At 27.0% G+C, this 20,065-nt stretch overlaps 6 protein-coding genes across 8 annotated transcripts in view; 2 read left to right on the top strand and 4 right to left on the bottom strand.

Moving 5' to 3' along the window:
• The first annotated feature begins 145 nt into the window (after nt 1–145).
• Nucleotides 146–8,268, top strand: LOC127277683 (ataxin-2 homolog). 2 transcript variants are annotated; one of them, XM_051298982.1, is made up of 10 exons: nt 146–313; nt 1,170–1,323; nt 1,440–1,539; nt 2,176–2,499; nt 2,586–2,822; nt 2,918–3,263; nt 3,343–3,644; nt 4,499–5,020; nt 5,100–5,280; nt 5,584–8,268. In XM_051298982.1, exons 1-10 carry the CDS (start codon nt 304–306, stop codon nt 6,108–6,110), a joined length of 2,703 nt encoding a protein of 900 aa, XP_051154939.1. In that variant the 5' UTR covers nt 146–303; the 3' UTR covers nt 6,111–8,268. The 2 variants fall into 2 exon arrangements, with proteins under 2 accessions (XP_051154939.1, XP_051154940.1); XM_051298983.1 differs by lacking the exon at nt 146–313 and adding an exon at nt 531–1,021.
• LOC127277692 (farnesol dehydrogenase-like) lies at nt 6,733–9,735 on the bottom strand. Its single transcript, XM_051298998.1, has 5 exons — nt 9,481–9,735; nt 9,236–9,401; nt 9,006–9,132; nt 8,744–8,873; nt 6,733–8,628 (listed from the first exon to the last, which is right to left on the bottom strand). Exons 1-5 carry the CDS (start codon nt 9,610–9,612, stop codon nt 8,434–8,436), a joined length of 750 nt encoding a protein of 249 aa, XP_051154955.1. The 5' UTR covers nt 9,613–9,735; the 3' UTR covers nt 6,733–8,433.
• A 249-nt stretch (nt 9,736–9,984) lies between these two features.
• On the bottom strand, nt 9,985–12,033 carry LOC127277694 (farnesol dehydrogenase-like). The gene is made up of 6 exons (XM_051299000.1): nt 11,901–12,033; nt 11,241–11,494; nt 10,841–11,006; nt 10,602–10,728; nt 10,365–10,494; nt 9,985–10,257 (listed from the first exon to the last, which is right to left on the bottom strand). Exons 2-6 carry the CDS (start codon nt 11,370–11,372, stop codon nt 10,081–10,083), a joined length of 732 nt encoding a protein of 243 aa, XP_051154957.1. The 5' UTR covers nt 11,373–11,494; nt 11,901–12,033; the 3' UTR covers nt 9,985–10,080.
• LOC127277693 (farnesol dehydrogenase-like) lies at nt 11,835–13,094 on the bottom strand. Its single transcript, XM_051298999.1, has 5 exons — nt 12,822–13,094; nt 12,570–12,735; nt 12,385–12,511; nt 12,176–12,305; nt 11,835–12,069 (listed from the first exon to the last, which is right to left on the bottom strand). Exons 1-5 carry the CDS (start codon nt 12,951–12,953, stop codon nt 11,884–11,886), a joined length of 741 nt encoding a protein of 246 aa, XP_051154956.1. The 5' UTR covers nt 12,954–13,094; the 3' UTR covers nt 11,835–11,883.
• A 907-nt stretch (nt 13,095–14,001) lies between these two features.
• The window catches only part of LOC127277703 (acyl-CoA Delta-9 desaturase-like), a 202,135-nt gene continuing 196,071 nt past the window's right edge, over nt 14,002–20,065 (top strand). Inside the window, exons 1-4 of the mRNA XM_051299010.1 lie at nt 14,002–14,123; nt 14,527–14,647; nt 15,793–15,897; nt 16,090–16,281. The gene's annotated coding sequence lies outside the window, so the exon portion shown is untranslated. The remainder of the gene's footprint in view (nt 14,124–14,526; nt 14,648–15,792; nt 15,898–16,089; nt 16,282–20,065) is intronic.
• On the bottom strand, nt 17,233–19,801 carry LOC127277698 (U3 small nucleolar RNA-interacting protein 2-like). 2 transcript variants are annotated; one of them, XM_051299004.1, is made up of 8 exons: nt 19,641–19,801; nt 19,232–19,359; nt 18,986–19,086; nt 18,670–18,897; nt 18,444–18,556; nt 18,143–18,339; nt 17,738–18,075; nt 17,233–17,623 (listed from the first exon to the last, which is right to left on the bottom strand). In XM_051299004.1, exons 1-8 carry the CDS (start codon nt 19,692–19,694, stop codon nt 17,379–17,381), a joined length of 1,404 nt encoding a protein of 467 aa, XP_051154961.1. In that variant the 5' UTR covers nt 19,695–19,801; the 3' UTR covers nt 17,233–17,378. The 2 variants fall into 2 exon arrangements, with proteins under 2 accessions (XP_051154961.1, XP_051154962.1); XM_051299005.1 differs by having other exon boundaries at nt 17,233–17,611.

Raw genomic sequence — 20,065 nt, 5'->3', positions numbered from 1 at the left:
TGTGACGTACACTGTGAAAGTTACAACAAGTGACAACAAACGCCATCTGTAATAAAAATTCTCAACCTTTGTGACAAAAATCACTAACGCCATCTAATCGATAAAATATGAAATGGATACATAAAATAGAGTTTTGTCAAAATTAAATTAAAAACACAATAGAAAAACAATAAGTAAATTGCTATATTTAGTTATTATCTTTAATATATTTTTCATAATAAAGTACGATAATTTTGTTATACGTGATTTCATTGATTATTTTGTCAACAAAACAGTTACCTTTAAGTGGTGTGACATAAAACGATGCAATTTGGTAAGTATTTATTCTTTTATTTAATACCGAATTATGATTTATATTTAATTGTTTTATCCAACATTGGCTACACGCGATACAATTCTTATCTCGCTTATCTCATTTCCCAAGTTGTCTACTTCCTCAACATATATATATTTTTTTTATATATATATACATACAAAAACAAAAATCAGAAAAATCCTCTCTGTTTTCATTACGTTGAACTTTCACCAGATGGCGAACTTCAACAGTCACCGGGATCGGTCCGAACGGTCGACTTGCTGATATTTTATAGTTCGCCACATGTTGATTAATTAAATATATCTATATTATTGCGACGAGTGTCAAAAATCGGGGGTGATAATATTCGTTCCAAGGATTCCGTCGAAACACGGAATTCTCGTTGGGGCGAATTCGCGTTGGCTCAAACGAAAAATCGAGTTACGTCACGCACATCAGTAGCAGCAGCACGAAGCACAGCATTCGTGTTCGAGTTGATTTCAACGGTGCGTCCCCTCGTACTCAAGTTTTCTGTTTTTCACAAAAGTGACATTAATCAGAGGCACGCACGCGCTTATTTCGTTGATCGTCATTTCGAATTTATTGGATTCGTGATTTTGGATATAACCTAAAAAGACGGAAAGCGGATGTCTTGAAAGCAAAGACGAGGTGACTGCGCGCTGCCTCTTGTCAACCACTTTGACGAGAAGGGGGTACAACTTTACGGTGCGTCCATTTCACACACCACCCGCGCCGATTTCCGATTTCCCCGCCTTTTCTGAGCAACATTTTCCCCTTTTTTTTCACCCCCTATTCCCCCCAAACAAAGAAGTCATTAACTTGTCGTTTTGACAATATATTTTTTGGCATCAAGGTATAACCGGGAAATTTGCCAAAATTCCGGTCCCCACTAGGAAACGAGAAGGCCCCCAACAAACCGGCGGCAGGAATCCATCTACTGAAGAGGATACATCGTCCGCTGGCAGGATGAATAGCAAAAGAAAGAATCGTTCAAACACTACCACTAGGTAAGAATATTATAAACAAAATTTGAATTCAATAATATACTTATTATTCTTGAAAAAATTTATTTTTCCAAATTATTATTTTTAATATTTATTTGTTGTTTTTCTCGTGATACTAGATCCCCGCGGGCCAGGGAAAGGAGTGTAGCAGCTGAGGGTGTTTATAATAATGCACATTTTATGCATGCAATCACAAGTCATGTTGGAAACGTTGTGCAGGTATAAAAAATTTTTAGTTTTAAGAGATTTATTAATTTGATAATATCTATGGACAGAAATTAAAGTTTAGAAAGTTGACCTCAACATTAGCAGACGATTCAGAAACCATGTTTTTCAACTACAGATTTCAATTTACCTCATCTGATTTATAATCTTAATTGCTGTCATTATTTGTAATTCGAATATTAACAAAAAGTGTGTTTTTTCTCATAAATGCTAAATTCTAATTTTCTTTTAAGTATATAATTAATGCATTAGAATTGAAAGTAAGAAAATTAAAAGAGAAAATTAATACTTATATATTCTCATTGTTTATCAATATCTGATTCAGTGCTTCTCTCTTATAAATTATGGTTAATGACCTTTGGAAAATTTCGATTGTTATTTAGATTCGTTATATGTACTTGAAAATTTTGACAACATTCAAAAAGTTGATTGAAATATAAGATAATTTGACCTTGAATATCTTGATTCATTTATTGTTAAAATTAAATGAAATTGGTATTTAAATTTTTTAATATTTGATGTTAACATTTATTATCTATAAATACTATGAAATATTAAATAAATTTTTAAGAGAAAATTTTTTTTTTTTTTTTAAATAACATTTTTTAAAATATTTTTTTTCATTGACAGATACAAACACAAAATGGTTCAATATATGAGGGAATATTTAGAACTTTTTCCAGTCAGTTCGATGTTGTTTTGGAAATGGCTCATCGAGTTGATACAGATGGAAAAATTAGTGTGGAAAGTGTTGTAGAAAAATTGATTTTTAAACCCCAGGATATTATAACAATGACTGCTAAGGATGTAGATTTGGATTATGCTATAAAAGATACATTCCAAACTGATACAGCTATTAGTAAATTTAATGGTCTAATACGTCAAAGAGAATTGCAGCCCTGGGAGGCTCCAACTACTGTAAATGGTGATGACTTTGTATTGGAAGGGGGTTCTGTAAGTGTTAAAAATAACAAATTGTTTTATAATTCTTTAAATTGGAAAAACAATTGCACAATTGTAAACATCACTTTCTTTTACAGAATGGATGGGATGTTAACGAGATGTTTCGTACGAATGAACAAATATACGGAGTTCAATCTACTTTCGAACCCTCCTTGGCTGGATATACGTTGCAACTTCAGCGAAAGGATACAAAGGATTACAAGGATCAGGAACAAAGAGCGGCAGATATAGCACACGAGATTGAATCACAGCCAAATTATAAAGCTCGTTTAGATCTTGAGAATGGCGATGAAGAAGAAAGATTCGCAGCAGTGGTTAGTTTTGTCGCTCTTGTTTTTTTTTTTTTATTTTATTTTTTGTACGATACATTTTTGAGAGAAAATATTTAATTTTACTTGAAAAATTACAGTTAAGGCCGAATGAAGGTAAATATGTGCCGCCAGCAAAAAGGAAACATATAAATACTGGAAAACTAGTGCGATCAACTCCGCCACCAGTTTCTCCTGGACCAACAACAAATAAAAATACTTTCAGTCAGCCACCTCCATCAAATTCACCATCTTCAAATCCACCATCATCAAACGTGAATATTTCACAGCCGACAAACATTCCAGTGGGCATAACTGCGCATCCATCATCACAAACACATTCAATCCCCATAAATACAGGGATGCCAAGTGGTGTAATTGTTAATTATCCTCCACCTTTTGTGCCAACGCCTACAACTCAACCACCACCAAGTGCAGGAATTTCTGGTTTGTTTTTAAAATTTAAATAAAAAAATTTCATTCCTTTTACATGTAAAATATTATCTCTCTCCTCTTTTTTTTTTAGTTGTACCATCAGCGCAATCTCAATCACAAACTACATCTTCGATTCCGCAAATTGCTTTCTCTCAGCAGCAGCAACAACAATCATCACAATCATCGCAGAATAATGTCAATACTGAAAAACGCGAACGACCCGGTCGACAGCTACATCAAGCTGATAAAGCACCACCAGCACCATTTCCCCAAGCAAATATTGCTTCACATCAACAACAAATGCAACACGCATCTCATCCTCCAATTCAACAACAGAATTCCATTGAAGCACAGAGATGTGAAATTATTCCTCCCAAGACGGAGCATAGAAAGGTTAGCGATTAAACTAAATTATAAAAAAATTTTATAAACATTTCATAATATTAGTGATTACAGATATGAAAATCTGTAATTTTAATTATATTTTTCATTTAATTTTTTTTCATCTACATTTGAAACTTGTAACCTATTATGACAATTTGTCATCTATTTCACATTTTTTCAGTTATCAAATTAAACAATTTTTTTTTACAAATTTGTTTTTATTTTGTTTATCCGACTTTGCAATTCCGTCTTTTATAAATATTTCTGATTGAAAAATTGTCATTATTTTCGAAATTTCATTTTTGTTTTTGTTTTTTTTTTTGTTTAAATTTAATCTTTTATTACAAATTTTAAAAATAAATTTAATTTAGGACTTGCTTTCTTCTTTAGTTAATTTTTTTGAAAAGTTCTTTAATTTCTTTTTATTCATTCAAAAGAAATTTAATTTTGTTAGAAGATTAATATTTACGTTTAAATTATTTTTATTCTTTAAATAATAGTTGTTTTGCATTGCCCGTAAATTATAAATAAATAAATAGGTTAAACTTTTTTCAAAGATATTGAAATTTTTATAAAGAAACCGAAATATTGTAAATTCATTTTTCTAAAAAATGAAAATGGATGTTTTAGATATTTTTTAAATATGTTGTTTCTCTAAAAATGAAATATTACAAATTTTTGTCTTTGAAGATTTTAAAACAATTTTTGATTTAAAAGAAATTAATATTTCTGATATAGAAAAAAGTTTTTTTTTTACGAATTTTGGAATAAATTTTTTTTTTTTTATAACGAAATCCAACTTACAGGTTCTTATTTAAAATATTAGAATATTAGAAGATAGAAGGAACGATTTTATCTTTTAGATTACAACACCAAGAGGAAGAGATGAACATCACGCGGATTTGGCACAATTTTCACGTGACTTTAAACTTAGTGAAACGCCAGCTCAAGAGACACCGCCTATTACGAGAAAACATCAACAATCACAGCATCAAGAGACACATTCCACACCGGTACAACAACCTGCTCATCATCAATCAACTCATCAACATCAAACTTCTCCCCAAGCTCAAACACAAACTCCACAAGCCACACATCAATCACATCAATCACATACACCACATCAACAATCTGTGTCCGAGAAGCCATTAGTCACCTGTAAACCACCCCCGCTTCCAATTCCCGTTCAGACTAATTCTCCTCCTCAACAACAACAACAACAACAGCAGCAACTACAACAACAACAACAACAACCACCACCACAGACAACTCCATCGATTCCAGTTTCGGAACCGGCTGTCGATAAAATAACAACTGCTTTTAAGAAATCTACATTGAATCCAAATGCTAAAGAATTCAATCCGAATGCTAAACCGTTCACACCGGTAAGTGTTGTAAATTCGATTAAATACAAATTTCATATTTAATAGATATTCTAATTTATGAAAATTATATTTATTTTAGCGATCTCCGAGTACACCAACACCAAGCAGACCTCACACTCCTCAAACACCACAATATAGTGGCGCTGCAATGTCTGCTACTGTTGTAATGCCAGCGTATGTAATGACAAGTCAACCACCCACTGCTTTCACACAACCCCCAACCCAACCTGTTACAAGGTTCCGGAAGGGTCAGTATCTAGGTATAAAACGTGTCATCATTTCTACAATTTTATTTAAATTATTGTTGCTTTTTAAGTAAAGGAATTTTTAATGGGATAATCTCATAAAAAAACAATAGATAACCTTTAAAAAAAAAGCATAGGTAATAATTTTCCTCTTAATTGGTTTAACACATCCAGGCCAAGAATATTAAAATTCAAAATTTAAATCTTATACTTAAAATTTTCCTTTAATAATAATGAAAAAAATTGACTGCCTAAATGTGCTGGACCAAAAAAAAAAAATTGATGTAAATTAAATAAACGTCCGCGATGTTTTCACAGTACCCATGATGCCACATCGCGCGCCAGACATTGCATCACAAATGCAAGTGGCAGCGGCAACTGGACAACCATTACTTGCTCCAGCGCCTCTGCATCCACCATTCCAGGTGCCTTATCCAAGTCAACAAACTTATCAACAAATGGTGCGCATGGTACAAGCGCCACCACCACCGCCGCACATGGGAACGCCTTATCATCATCATCATCATGAATCACCAGGTCCCCAAGCACCAGGACTTCAGTATATGGGACCACATGGTCATCCACATCATGTTGCACAGCAACCACCTAGCCAAACACCATCACCAGCTAATCCCAATCAATCACATACTCCAGGAGCCTATAATCCTCCAGGTACACCACAACCATCATATCCTCAACCACCACCACAAGGTCACGCAGCAACCTATCCCATAATGTGTCCAATTATTCCTCAACATTTACCTCTACCTCCTCAACATATGCAATACCTTCCACCCCAACCACCTGGACAAACTATACCAGTTATTCTCCCTCATAATCAATAGCTGCTTCGAACAATCAATAGAGAATGAGAGGGTTTATATAGTATTCAGCAAAGATATATAGGAAAAAGAATTTAAATTTTTAATATTAAAAGTCAACTCACTATTGATATTCGCTGTTGTTTCATCAACTCGAGTTTAATTCGGCTCTTTTTCCTATTTACTGCCATAAAAACACTTCTCTGGCCTAGTTCAAGGCGATTGTTGCCTGGAAACATTTTCCAAGCTCATTATTCAAAATAGAGAAGCTAACAGAAATGAATATTATTAATCAAAAAAAAAAAAAGAAATTAAATAAAAAAAAGCCGAAACTCTAATAACAAAACAGCGCGCGAGACCTATATTGAAAACGATTTTCAAGTTGACTTTTATATCGAACTGGGTTACGTCAATATTACAACGCAAGAATTTCAAAAAAATGAAAACGCGTCAAGTGTAACTGAAAGTATCCCATCACTTTGCGACAATTTTATTTCACCCTCCAACTCTTGACTACATACGTTCTATACCAAAGCAAAAAAAAAAAAAAAAAAAATACAAACAAACGAGACAATTTACAAGAAATTACGAAAAAGGAAGTCGATGTTTTTTTTCTTAAACTGGCTTTAAGAATTGCACACGTCTATTCTTTTTTTTTTTTTTTTTTGAGTGTTATCCCCCATTTAACGAGATAAAAAAAAACTCGTTTTAATCAATAAGTTTAAATTCGCCTATTCACGAGTTTAATCTTTCTTGAGTTTCAACTCGTATTTTTGTGGGTTAAAACTCGTTAAACTTTCAACACGACTGAACGGAAATAAAGAAAAAAAAAAAATTAGGTTCCAAAATAAAAAAAAACATTTTCAGCAGAATTAACTATCGCACCCTTTCTCTCTCTTCATGGATATTATTTCTTTTTATAGTGAATTTTTGAAAGAAGAAGTTTTGCGATTATTTTCAATCACGCGTGATCTGCTGAATAATAATGATTGTGTAGAAAGAAAAAGAGGATAAAATTGTTGAGATGAGAAAAAAAAAAAAGAAATGTTAAGATCGCTAATCGAAATCCATTCTCATCGAAATATTAGAAAAGGTAAAAAAAGTGCGTAACACAGGGTGTTTAAAAAAGATCGCAAGCTCTGTGAATTGTTGATATTGAGTTTTGTTATGGTTCTTGTAAAAAAGAATTAGGAAAGCAAATGGCTCACATGGTTTCTCAAATTCTTACACATAAATATGGGATTCCTGCATTTTTCTCTTTAAAAAAAAAAAAAAAAAAACAAAAAACAAAAAAAAAATATCGAACGATATCGCGAAATCAATAACACGTGTTCCCTATATTAAAAAAAGGTACAGTAAAAAAAAAATTTAATAGAAATGCTTTTAAAAAGTAGATAATTGCAAAATTGACAATTTTTTTAAAACAAAAATAATTCAAATTCAATAGTCCCAATTTCACAGATAATTTCTTTAAAAAAATATGTACATTAAGTTTTAAATAAAATTTAAATTAATATATCTTATTATTCAAATGAAATGACAAAATGCTTTTCAAGTTAAATTACTTATTCATTTTAGACATCGTTTTTCCATTAGAAAACAAAAAATAATCTATACCAATTTTTTTTTATTTAAAAATTTTTGTGTAAAGAAAAATAAGCATGATTTTATCCACAAACAATAAAACTAAAAGAAATGATTAAAAATTAATTAAAAAAAAAAAAATCCGTAAATAATTGTTAAAATTTTCTGTAATTTAAGACAAAAATTTGTAAATAACAAAACCTTGTATTCAGTTGATCCTTCAAAATGTGTTTGTTAGAAATGAAAAAAAAAATGCATCTTAATTATTGTCACGGAAAAAATGAAAGGTCTGCTTCCACACGTTAAACTATCTTTTAGGTACTACGACATTGCGTTCTATTTTTTAAAGGTGCTAAATTTGCACTAGGTAACTTAAAATCTGTACCTAAGGAAAGAATCGCATATCGTCAGATATCGTTGAAAAAAAAAAATTATCTTTTACGGCCTTAGACCTAGTCGTGTACATAAGATGGGAAGGTAGGGAACGATCCTCATTTGGAAGGTTCACTGCGTGGTATCGTTAGACACAAATTTTATATCGAAGAGATTTAAACTTGAAAAAAAACATCAAAATAAAGTAAAAACTTTAAAAGCCAAATGAGAGGAGTTTTTTTTTCTTCATTCCTATAATCTTGATCCTTTTATTTTTAATAAGAAAAACTTTGGGAAATTTTTCGCAATTATTTAAAATAATTTTTGTATAAATGTGAAACTTTATTTTATAAATAATCGATTTTTTTTTTACAACTTTCGGCAATGAAAATTAAAAACTTTCACCTAGAGGTTTAATTGTCAATTCTGTTATTTGAACACGTGGATGTGTACCCAAAATATAAATAATTGCTTCTGAAATATCCTCCTGTTCCATGATAGGCGCATTATTCACCAACGATAGAGTAGGTGCATCCTTATTATCCATAATCAATGAATTTGTTTTTGTGAAACCTGGACTAACACTCTAAAACAAATAATATTGATAGAAATATTTATTAATTCATTTTTTTTTCATTTAAGGAAGAATATAATTTTCTTTCTTTCGAATTTTAGATATAAAAAAAAGTAGGAATATTTACCGTCATTCTTATTTTACTTCCAATTAATTCTAATTCTAAAGTCGTTGTTAATGCAGTTAATGCAAATTTTGTTCCACAATAGATATTTGATTCCCATCCTACTGTTCGCACTACTCTGTGTCCATCAACGCTAAAAATGAAAATAACTTTTGCAATTTTACATAAAAATTAACAAAAACAATAAAAGAAAAAATTGTTTTCTTTGGTAAAATTAAAAATTAGTTTATTATTTAAATTAATAATTTGATTAAATTGTACGAACCTGTTAATATTTATTATATGACCTTCTTCACCAGATTCTTTTAACATTTTTATTGCTTGTTGACAGCAATATAATACTCCCAGTATATTTACGCCAATAACTTGTTCCCAAATTGCCTGATTGGTATCTGAAAATTTAGGAAATTATTATATTGAGAAAATAATTATCATTTTATTATTGAAATATTAAAATAATATTATCAATTATTTTATAGTAATAAAAAATTATACCTATTATATTTCCCTCGAATGAAATACCAGCATTATTGATAACAACATGGACAGTGCCTAAATTTTTTTTTATCCACTGAAAAACTTGAAGAACATCTTCTTCCTTGGAAACATCACATTTCAGTGCATAAAATTTTCCTTTACCTTTAACATTTTTCATTTCGTTCTAAAAAAAAAAAAAAAAAATTGCAAAAACGAATAGATTATAGATTTTTAAGAAATTATTTTAATTTCTTATTTTTTACCTCTATTATTTCTTTCCTTCTTGATACTCCAACAGTAATCATTCCCCGTTTAAATAAAGTCTTGGCAACGTCTAATCCAATACCAGTAGAAGCACCAGTAACGAGAGCAACTTTTCCCTCCCAACGATTCATTTTTTTGTTTTTTTATAAACAAAAAAGAAAATTTAATAACTGTTATTCGAGAGAGAATTTAGCTAATAAGGTTCTATAATCGAAGAAGATTGAAAGCTATTATAAATTAAAAACACTTTTTTTTATAATTTATATACAATTTTTGTAGAATGACTTGCTTGAAGTAATGTATGAAAATTTATATCTGCATATTATCAGAGAAAATTTAAAATTCTAAAATTTTTTATCCATGGAATATTGAGCATATATTTTAAACTTTCTATTAATGATAATTTTTGGCTTTTCATTAAAATATAAAATCATTAAAATAATGATAATATACCCTGATTTTTTTTACACACATATAATATTATTTCATAAAATAAAAATTAGTTATAGTCTTGATAATTTTTCTTTTCTTTAATATTATTTTCAAATTTTAATTTATAAAAATTCGAAATAATTCTAAATATGACATTTTTAAAGAAATTAAAATCTTTCACCAAGAGGTTTAATTGTCATTTCTGTTATTTGAACACGTGGGTGGGTACCCAAAATATAAAGAATTGATTCTGCAATATCTTGAGGCTCAATATAGGGAGCATTTTGAAAACCACCAGTTTCTTGATTTACCAAATTTGTTTTTACAAAACCTGGACTAATACTCTGAAACAAATTGAATTTTTAAAGATATAGTATATTATGTAAATTTCAACATTTTTCAAAAAGAAAATTCATTTTTATATTTAAAAAAAAAAAATGTGAATATTTACCGTCATTCTTATTTTACTTCCAATTAATTCTAGTTCTAAAGTTGTTGTTAATGCAGTTATTGCCGATTTTGTTCCAGTATAAACATTTGAATTCCAATTATTAATTCGTACTACCCTGTGTCCAGCAATACTGAAAATAGTTTTTGATAATATTGAAAAATCAAATAAATTTTACAACTATTCGTAAAATAATTAGAATCTATTAATATTTTTTTTGGATAAATTATAAATATAAACCTGTTAATATTTATTATGTGACCTTCTTCACCAAATTCTTTCATCATTTTTATTGCCTTTTTACAACAATATAATACTCCCAATAAGTTAACGCCAATAACTTTCTCCCAAACTTCATTATTTGTTTCTGAAAATTTAGAAAATTATTGTATTAAATAATTGTTTATAATTATTGATATATTATATTTATAATAACAATATTAATATTTTTCATTATTGTTAATAACAAAAAATCACACCTATTATTTTTCCTTTAACTGTAATACCAGCATTATTAATAACCACATGGATATTGCCTAAATTTTTTCTTATCCACTCGAAAACTTGAAGGACATCTTCTTCTTTCGAAACATCACATTTCATTGCGTAAAATTTTCCCTTTCCTTTAATATTTTTCATCTCATTCTAAAAACATGAAAAATTATATAAAATTAGAAATAAATAAATTTTATACGTCTATAGATTGTTTAATATTTTTATTTTTTGAAAAAGAATAAAATTTTACGACAAACGCTTCTTCTAAACAATTAATTGAATAAAATTTGATTTGTATTTGTATTTTTTTAATTAAAATTAATTAATTAATTTTTTCTTAGGAGAAAACGTTTAATATTTTGATGAATTTGTTTATTTTTAAACCTCTATTTTTTCTTTTCCTCTTGCTATTGCGACAGTAATCATTCCATGTTTAAATAAAGTCTTGGCAACTGTTAATCCAATACCAGATGAAGCACCAGTAACGAGAGCAACTTTTCCCTCCCAACGATTCATTTTTTTGTTAATAAATAAAAAAACTTTAATAACTTGTTAATTAATTAAAAAATTCTCCCTCTTTCTTAATTTTTAATTAGTAATATTATTAATTTTAAAGTCGTGAATGTAACTTATTAGGCCTATAAAGAGAATTGAGAACTTTTAGAAATTAAAACACATTTTATAATAAATATTTCTTGACAAAATAATGACTTGCTTGTAACTAATGTATGAAAATTTATACATGCATGTTATCTGAAAAAATGTTAAATACTCAACAATTTTCTTTTTTACAATATTCAGTATAAATTTTCCATTTTTTATATATTTAAATGTTATATTATACTGATACTCTTATTACATTTTTTTTTTACAAAACTATAAATGGAACAGAAAAAATGTATTTAATTTGTTTTAAATGAAATTAATTACACTAATAATAATTGAATTTAAGAACCAAATACAAATTGTTCTTTAGAATAGAAATTAATTTTATTCTTAGAAAGGTACAGTATTTATTAGAATTATTTTAAAAGAGCTGCTCACCAAGAGCTGAAATTGTTAATTCTTTAACTTGTACCCGAGGATGTGTGCCCAAAATATAAATAATAGATTCTGCTATATCCTCTGTTTCTAAATATGGCTTATCTGACATAAGTTTTTCTAAATTAGTATTTTTTGCAATTGCTGTCTTAACGAATCCTGGACAAATATTCTAGAAAAATAAGCAATTCTTTTTAAAAATTTATAATCAATTATACGAAAGAAACTTATTTGAAATTAAAACAAATAAAAATTTCTTTTTAAAAAAATTTAATTACCGAAATTCTTATTTTACTTCCAAGTAATTCATGCTCTAAAGTTGTTGTTACTGCACGAACTGCATGTTTAGCTGCTGGATAAATATTTAATTGTAGTACTGGATCTCTAAATATTCTTTGTCCAGTATTACTGTAATTAGAATGACAAAGAAATTAATATGAAGAAAATAAATAAGAATGTAATTTAAAAAAAAAAAATCAGAAATTACCTGCATATATTAACAATGTGACATTCATCATCACATTCTTTCATAATTGACACTCCTTTTTGACAACAATTTAATAATCCAATTAAATTCGTATTGATAACTTTCTTCCAATCTGAAGAATTTGTATCTACAAAAATAAAAATTAATTATGCACGAATTTAATTTAATAAAATTCACATAATTACCTATTAGACGTCCTTCCACTATAATTCCAGCGCAATTCACAACAACACGAGGATAGCCCAAATTTTTTTTTACCCATTCAAATAATTCATTAACGTTTTCAGATTTTGAAACATCACATAAACGACTATAAAACTTTCCTCTTCCCTTGGTGCTTTTTATTTCACTCTAAAAAAAGAATTTTAATTTAAAATTTATTATGTATTTATTTTAAATTATGAAGATATTTTTTAAAAAAAAATGGTTTCATATACCTCCATTTTTTCTTTTTTTAGGTCAACTCCGACGACAATCATATTCTTAAGGACTAATGCATTTGCAGTTGCAAAACCGATTCCAGAATTAGCACCAGTTACAATTGCTATCTTCCCAGCCCAACGATCCATTTCGATTAATATTAAGGATTAAAAAGAAAAATTCTCAAAAAAAAAAACACAGTAAAACAAATGAATCAGTAATCAATTTTTGCTTGTTAACTTAAAATAATATTAATAGCTTCTTCATTGAATATAGACTTCTTTATATATTATCAAAGAAATGCATTTCATATTTATGTGTAATCTAAAAATTATACTTTGCATAAATTTACATGCATACATCACAATGAATTAGTAGATTTCAATTTGCGATGATAATACACAATATATTAAAGAAAAAAAGTATATTTATAATATAAAAAAATAATTATTTGCACTATTAAAAAGTCAATAATTATCGACAATAAGCTCTCATTGTTTTAAATATATTTTTAAAAAAAACTTCTTAATATTTTGTGTACAAATTACCGTAAATTCAGTCCAAGGTGATAATTTAATCTCCACATTGCATTAAAAAAGTGGTCCATCATCTTCTTAAATATAAATCTAAATTTTTAACCTACTGTATCCTCTAAAATATTAAAATACAAAATAAATAAATTCATACTAGCTAAATTTAATAAATCTCCAAAAGAATTTATAATTAAATACTAACCTATAACTTACATGTTGAAGTTTGGATTTTAGAATTGATTTATTCTGAAGGAAAGTCATTCTATAGGTTGATATTAATTAGTAAACTAATATTTTCTTGAACATTAATGAATAAATTCAGTAATTTAAAAATTTCCTTCAAAGTTGTTGACATTGTTGACAGTTTTGTATTTTTAACCTTAAAAAAGTACAACAATTCAATTGCGCATGCCAATAGTTTACTAAACGTTTCATTGGTTGATTCTTATAATTGTGATTTTTTAAAAATTATTATAATTTTCCCAGTAAAACAATTATAAAAATAATATTAATATTAATCAGATTATTTATTAATATATTATCGAATAATATAACTCAATATTCTTAAGTATAATTATTAAAAAGTAAAAGAAACAAATAATAAATATTTAATAATAGCAAATTGAAAATTTGAAATCAGAGTATTCTTGAAAAAATCATTGTAGCCAATCAGAGAACGAGAAAATATGCGGAAGTCACATGACCTGATGTGGACGCCATTTGTGAGAAAAGCTTGCAACAGGTCACATCTAGCTTCATCAACTGCCAGATTTCTCTTCAAATTTGGTAAGATTCAATTATATATTTATTATATTTATGTATTTATTGATCATTTAGTTATAATAGAACTATATTATATATATATGAATTGCTAAATATGGAACATTGCAACAATTGTCGCCATTTTGTCTCTTTTTGGCGTCATACACATTTTGTTCATTCTATTGTAGAATTTTCTACTCGTTATAAATTTTTTTACTCAAACATAATTAACAATTATGTTATTGTAAACTATGGTTTATTAGAAAATTATTTTAAAAAAAAATATTTTTCTTAAATTTTGAAAGATTAGAACATAACCTCAAATTGGAAATTATTTTAATAATATATGAATAAATTAAAAAGAAATAAAATATAAATACAGTTATTGTGTGAAAATAACGTTCATTTCACATCGAAATTGTCGCAGCCAATCAGAGAACGAGAAAATATGCCGAAGTCACCTGACCCGATGCGCATGCCATTTGTGAGAAATCCTTCCTACAGGTCGCATCCAGCTTCAGCAACATCGAGATATCTCTTCAAATTTGGTAAGATTCTATCATATTTTTGCATTTATTAATCATTTCTATATAACTATTTATATTGCCGAATATGGAAAATTGCAATATGATCGCCATCGTGTATTTCGTTCGCCTTGGCGTCACAAATCGACTCGTCCAACACAATCGAACAAATATTTTTTTCATTCAACTGTAGAATTTTTCTACTTGTTATAAATTTGTTTTGTCCTTTTTTACATTCTGGTTTTCGCAAGTTGGTGAAAATTTGCATTATACATATTAATAGGTAAGAATATTTATTGTAATGTGTAAAACCTGGCGTATAATAGTAAAGATTGGCGTCTTTGAATAATTTTTTATTGAATCTATAAAAATTACATCATTAAAAAATAATTAATAATTATGAAAATAATTTTATTATTGACTTTGATTTATTAGAAAATTATTATTTTTTTCTCATCAAAAATGTTAAAAAGGTTAGGACGCATAACCTCGAATTGAAAATTATTTCAACAATTTATGAATAATTATTAAAAAGTAAAAGAAACAAAATACAATTATTTAATGGGAAAACAAATTGAGACTAACGTTAATTTTCACATAAAAATTGTCGCAGCCAATCAAAGCATGAGAAAAATATGCAGAAGTTATTTGTAATTTTTCTCTCAAAATTATATGTTTCGTCGATTTATACGGGGATTTTTCTTTGAAATTAGTAAAATTGTGTTATTTTTGTAGTAATTTTCTATTTATCTATGTTTTGAGACAATTATAATTACATAATTTTTTTAAACAAAGAGTATGAAATGAGTAATATATATATATATATGTATTGTCAACAAATGGTAGGTTTGTTTTTTTGTTGCAAATACATAACCTATTTTTTCACAATTTTGCAAGAAAAACGCATAATTTATATATACCTACATTTATTTTTATATAAGATATATTTTTTTAAATTAAAAAATTCTTTTCGAGCAGAAATTATTTTTTACAAAATTTAGATAAAATTTGATTCAAGGAAAAAAAAAATTGTTATTGTGTGAGGGAAAAAAAGTTTTTTCGCTTAACATAATTTTTTTTACAGAAAAATAAACAAATACACAAAATTATTTAATTAGAAACATTATGTAATTAGGCATAATGATAAAAATTATTTTTTTAATTTTTAGAATAAAAACAACAAAAATAGAGGAAAAAAGTGCCACTTCAATAAAAACGTATCTTCCAAAGCTGTTTCAAAAAAGCAATTATTTCGACGTAATATTCTCTAATCGGTAAGTTCTTTATTTAAAACAAAATTAAAATAATGACATTAACAGAAAAATATTAAATTTAACAAAAATTGGAATTTATCTATAACAGTTGACTTTCAAATATTTTATTCATTTTTTATACGATTTGTTTTCAAATTATTTAATTACAAATTTCTAAATTAAACTTGTGAGAAATTTTCATTTAATTTTCAGGTTAGAAACTTGAAAAATTGAAGAAACAATTGATTTTGCAACTGTACTTCGGGAGCCATTTGGAAAATGAGGATCTTTGGAAATTGTCTTGAAGATAGTAAGCCTATACGAAAAGCTCATTACTTCGACGTTGGATTCCCCGAGAGATGAAGTGATTCCAGTCTACCTTTTATGCAGATATCTTCAAAAATTGTAAGTCCCTCTTGTCTTCAAAAAAAATTAGTCGAAGGCAAGTTGTATCAAATTAGAAAAATTTCATAGTGACAGCAATTAAATCGATTAATGTATATAATTTTCTGGAAATTATTTTTAATCTATTTAATTAACTAGTGGATTTTTTTGTATAAAATTTCTTAGATTAGAGCTCAACTTTTCTAGGATTTATTTTTTTCACTGTAATTAGTAAATAATTTAATTAACTAATTATATAATTAATTAATTTTTAACATTCAGCTAAAACATTTATGAATTGTTCTTTTTACTTTTCGTTTTATGTATACCATGAAAAGTTGAAATTTTAAACTTTTACTTTATCTAAACTTTTCTTTTTCTATTAATTTGAAAACTCTATAATGAGAGTTTTTTAAAAACATATTATTCTTTAATAATAATAAATTGCTAATTAATAATTTAATTCTAAAATTTCAATCTAGAGTAGGATGTTTGCTAATCTTATTCTTACAGGTTTTATAAAGGTACTGATTTATTTATTTTCTTCTATGAAAAGTCAATTATTTAATAATTAATATTACATTATTAATTTAATATTGTTATTTTTTATTATACAATAAGTGACTTTTGATAGTAATTTATCCACTTTGTCACTATGTTAATTTTTCAGATTTTATTTACTTATAATTAATATGTAAAATATTTATTAGCTTCTATTCGTTTCGATTTGGAATTTTAGGAAGATTATGTTTTTCTTTGCATAATCTGTTATTTATTTTATCAAAAATCGTCAGTAGAAAATTTCTAAGTTGTCGTTGGGGTTATTTAGAGAAGTTATTTATCTCATTATTGTTTTATTAGTATCATTGATTGTTTCTGTACAATCTCAGGACTATTTGTTAAGAGAATTAAAAAAGTAAAAATTTTTTAATTTTTAACTTTTTTTGTCATTTAGAATTAAGAAAAAAACAATTTTTAAGCTTCTTGTATTTTATAAAAGAAAAGTTTATTTTACAATCGTAATACAAATATCGCTTAAAAATAATTAAATTTACATGTGAAATGTCTAAGGCAGATTTAGACATAATTACATTATAAAAATAAAGTAAAAAAAAATGTTATTTACTTTGTTTCTGAATTAAGGGAATTAAAACTATACCATTTTTCGGTTCTGATAAATGCCACCATCTTCCAAGTCTATGTTCTTTACCAACAGCAGCTATAAGATAATTACCATCGGGTGTAAACATAAGAGAATTAATAAATCCTTCCACCGTAACGTCAAAAAGAGGTTTAATTTTTCGAAATGAATCCTCACATTGCCATAATCTTACGACTCCATTTTTGGAACCTAAAAATGAAGCTACTTTTGAATTATAATATTCGTGTTTTTAAATCTTATATAAAAAAAAACTCCAATAGTCATAAAAGAAAAATTTCATTGTTTCTGTTGGGAATTTAAACAATATATATTTACCTGATGCTACTAGGTCCGTATTCAAAAGTGTAGCAATACTACATATCCAATTAGGTAATCCATTTTCTGGATTCTTTCCATGAGCTTCAGGAAATGAACATAACGGTTTTTTCTTTAGACAACCCCATACACATAATTGTCCATCATCTCCTCCACTGAGAAAATTTTCCTCATTTATTAGTTTCACGGTGTCTATACTGCCACCGGGTCCATTAAAAATTAATTGTGACTCTTCTACAATTTTCCATATTCTTATACTTCTGTCAAGTCCTCCACTTGTTACGGCACGTTCACGCGAAAGAGCGTCTATTGATGTAATCGCATTACCATGACCAAATCTGTTATACAAAATTATATTTAAAACTTTTAAAAAATCCTTTAAAGTAATTTTAAGTAATTACTTACAATGATTCCACGTAGGCCATATCATCTAAATTCCAAACTTTAACACTCGCGTCTGCTGACGCCGAGTATAAAGTGTGTGTATGTTTTCGAAAAACTAAACCTGTAACCATTCCTCTATGCCCTTGGAGATATTTTATATGACTTAAATCATCTCCCGATAACACTGTTATATTTTTAGTAGCTTTGTCTCCAACCACCTATTAATAAAATTAATTTAAATAATTAAAATTTAAAAGCAAACTTTTGATAAATTAATTTTTAAAAACTTACTGAAATTTAGTTAATAAAAAATTAGACTTACTAAAAATTTTGAATCCGTGCTAATTGCCAGACACTGTACGCATTTGATTCCATTATCATCTTTCGTTCGTTTTCCTTTTAGGATTTTGACTTTAGTTTTGTCTGCTAAACACCCTGGTAACAAAAAAAAATGTTTGTAATGAATTTCAAAAAATTACATTTTTTTTTCATTAATTATAATTAATATATAGAAATTTAGATTTTATTTTTAAAAAATATATACTTACATTTAACAATTGTTCCGTCCTTTGAACCGGAAAAAAGAAATTTTCCATCATTTGAAAGACAAATACAGGTTATAGTTTCTCTGTGATATTTACATTTCAATATAATTGGTTCAGAGTGTCCTGTATAATTACTAGCTACAGTTTTTTTCAATCGTCCTTTTTCTTCTAAATATTCTTCTTGCAAACGTTTTGCAATAGCACCTTTTTCAAAATCCTCTCTATCCTTTTCTAAAAATTACAATATAATCATATAAAATTCTTATTTAAAAATAAATTTAATTCTTTAAGAATTAAATATTTATTTTTTCTTTTATACCTTCCTCTTCAATTTCTTGCAAATATTTCTTTGCCAATCTTAAACGTTTTTCTTGAGCAGTCTCTTCTTCTTGTTCATCGTCATAATCTTCTTCTATTTCTCTAAATAAAGATATTGTTTTAATTGAATGTTTACACAATTATTTATTTCAATTAGAATGGACGTAATTCATAAAATTCATCTAGTAATAATAGAAAATCATTAGTAGTGCTAATTATAATTAAGACAATGATTATTAAAACTCACTTGTTTCTTTGCTCAGCAAATTCTTCATCGCTACTCGCAATACTTTCGTCATCATTTTTATTATTTTTTATATTTCGCTTTTTACCTTTTGTCGCAAATTTCTTCGAACCTTCAGATTTACCATTAAACTAAAATAAATTAAATGTATAAATTAATTTCGAAGAATATAACGTGCAGAATAAACAAAGATATTTTTATAAATATCGTTAATAAGTTATCTTTATCATTGCACTTTTTTCTTGCAATAAAATAATTTATTAATTAAAATTTAAATAAAGAAATAAATTAGAAATAGAAAATATAGTAAATTTAGAGAGAAATTTTGAAAAAAGTATGAATATTTAACCTAACCTCAAAATGAAACAAACGAAAACATGCGATATAAATGTAATTAAATTTTATAAATTACCTTTCTTTTAAGTTTCCCAGGTTCTTTATTATTTCGGATAAAAAACGACGACATATTTAGCTATAAATAGAACAATACTTTTAGAATATAGAATGATATTTTGTTTTAATCATTAAAACATCAAAGTATACCACGTTGTTTCTTACAGTACTGAATTTGACTCACTGCGTGAATTTTAAATTGCGCATGCGTGTAGATTAAAATTTTCATTGGCTACTTGACTCACAGAGTCTAAATTTCAAAAAATATTATTTTACCCAAAAATTTTAAATATCATTTATTAATTTTATAAAAATAATAATAAAAATAAAAATAATAATAATAGTAATAATATAAACTATATTCAGGAGCTTATTTTATTAATTTTAAATAACAATTGATGTTTAATTATAAATTAATTTAAACTAGTTAAATATTTTGTATAA

The sequence above is a fragment of the Leptopilina boulardi genome, unplaced genomic scaffold (assembly GCF_019393585.1).
Source record: "Leptopilina boulardi isolate dan_hultmark-lab unplaced genomic scaffold, ZJU_Lbou_2.1 LbouV2_175, whole genome shotgun sequence".
Classification (NCBI taxonomy): Eukaryota; Metazoa; Arthropoda; class Insecta; order Hymenoptera; family Figitidae; genus Leptopilina; species Leptopilina boulardi.
This window is presented reverse-complemented; position numbering and strand designations above follow the sequence as displayed.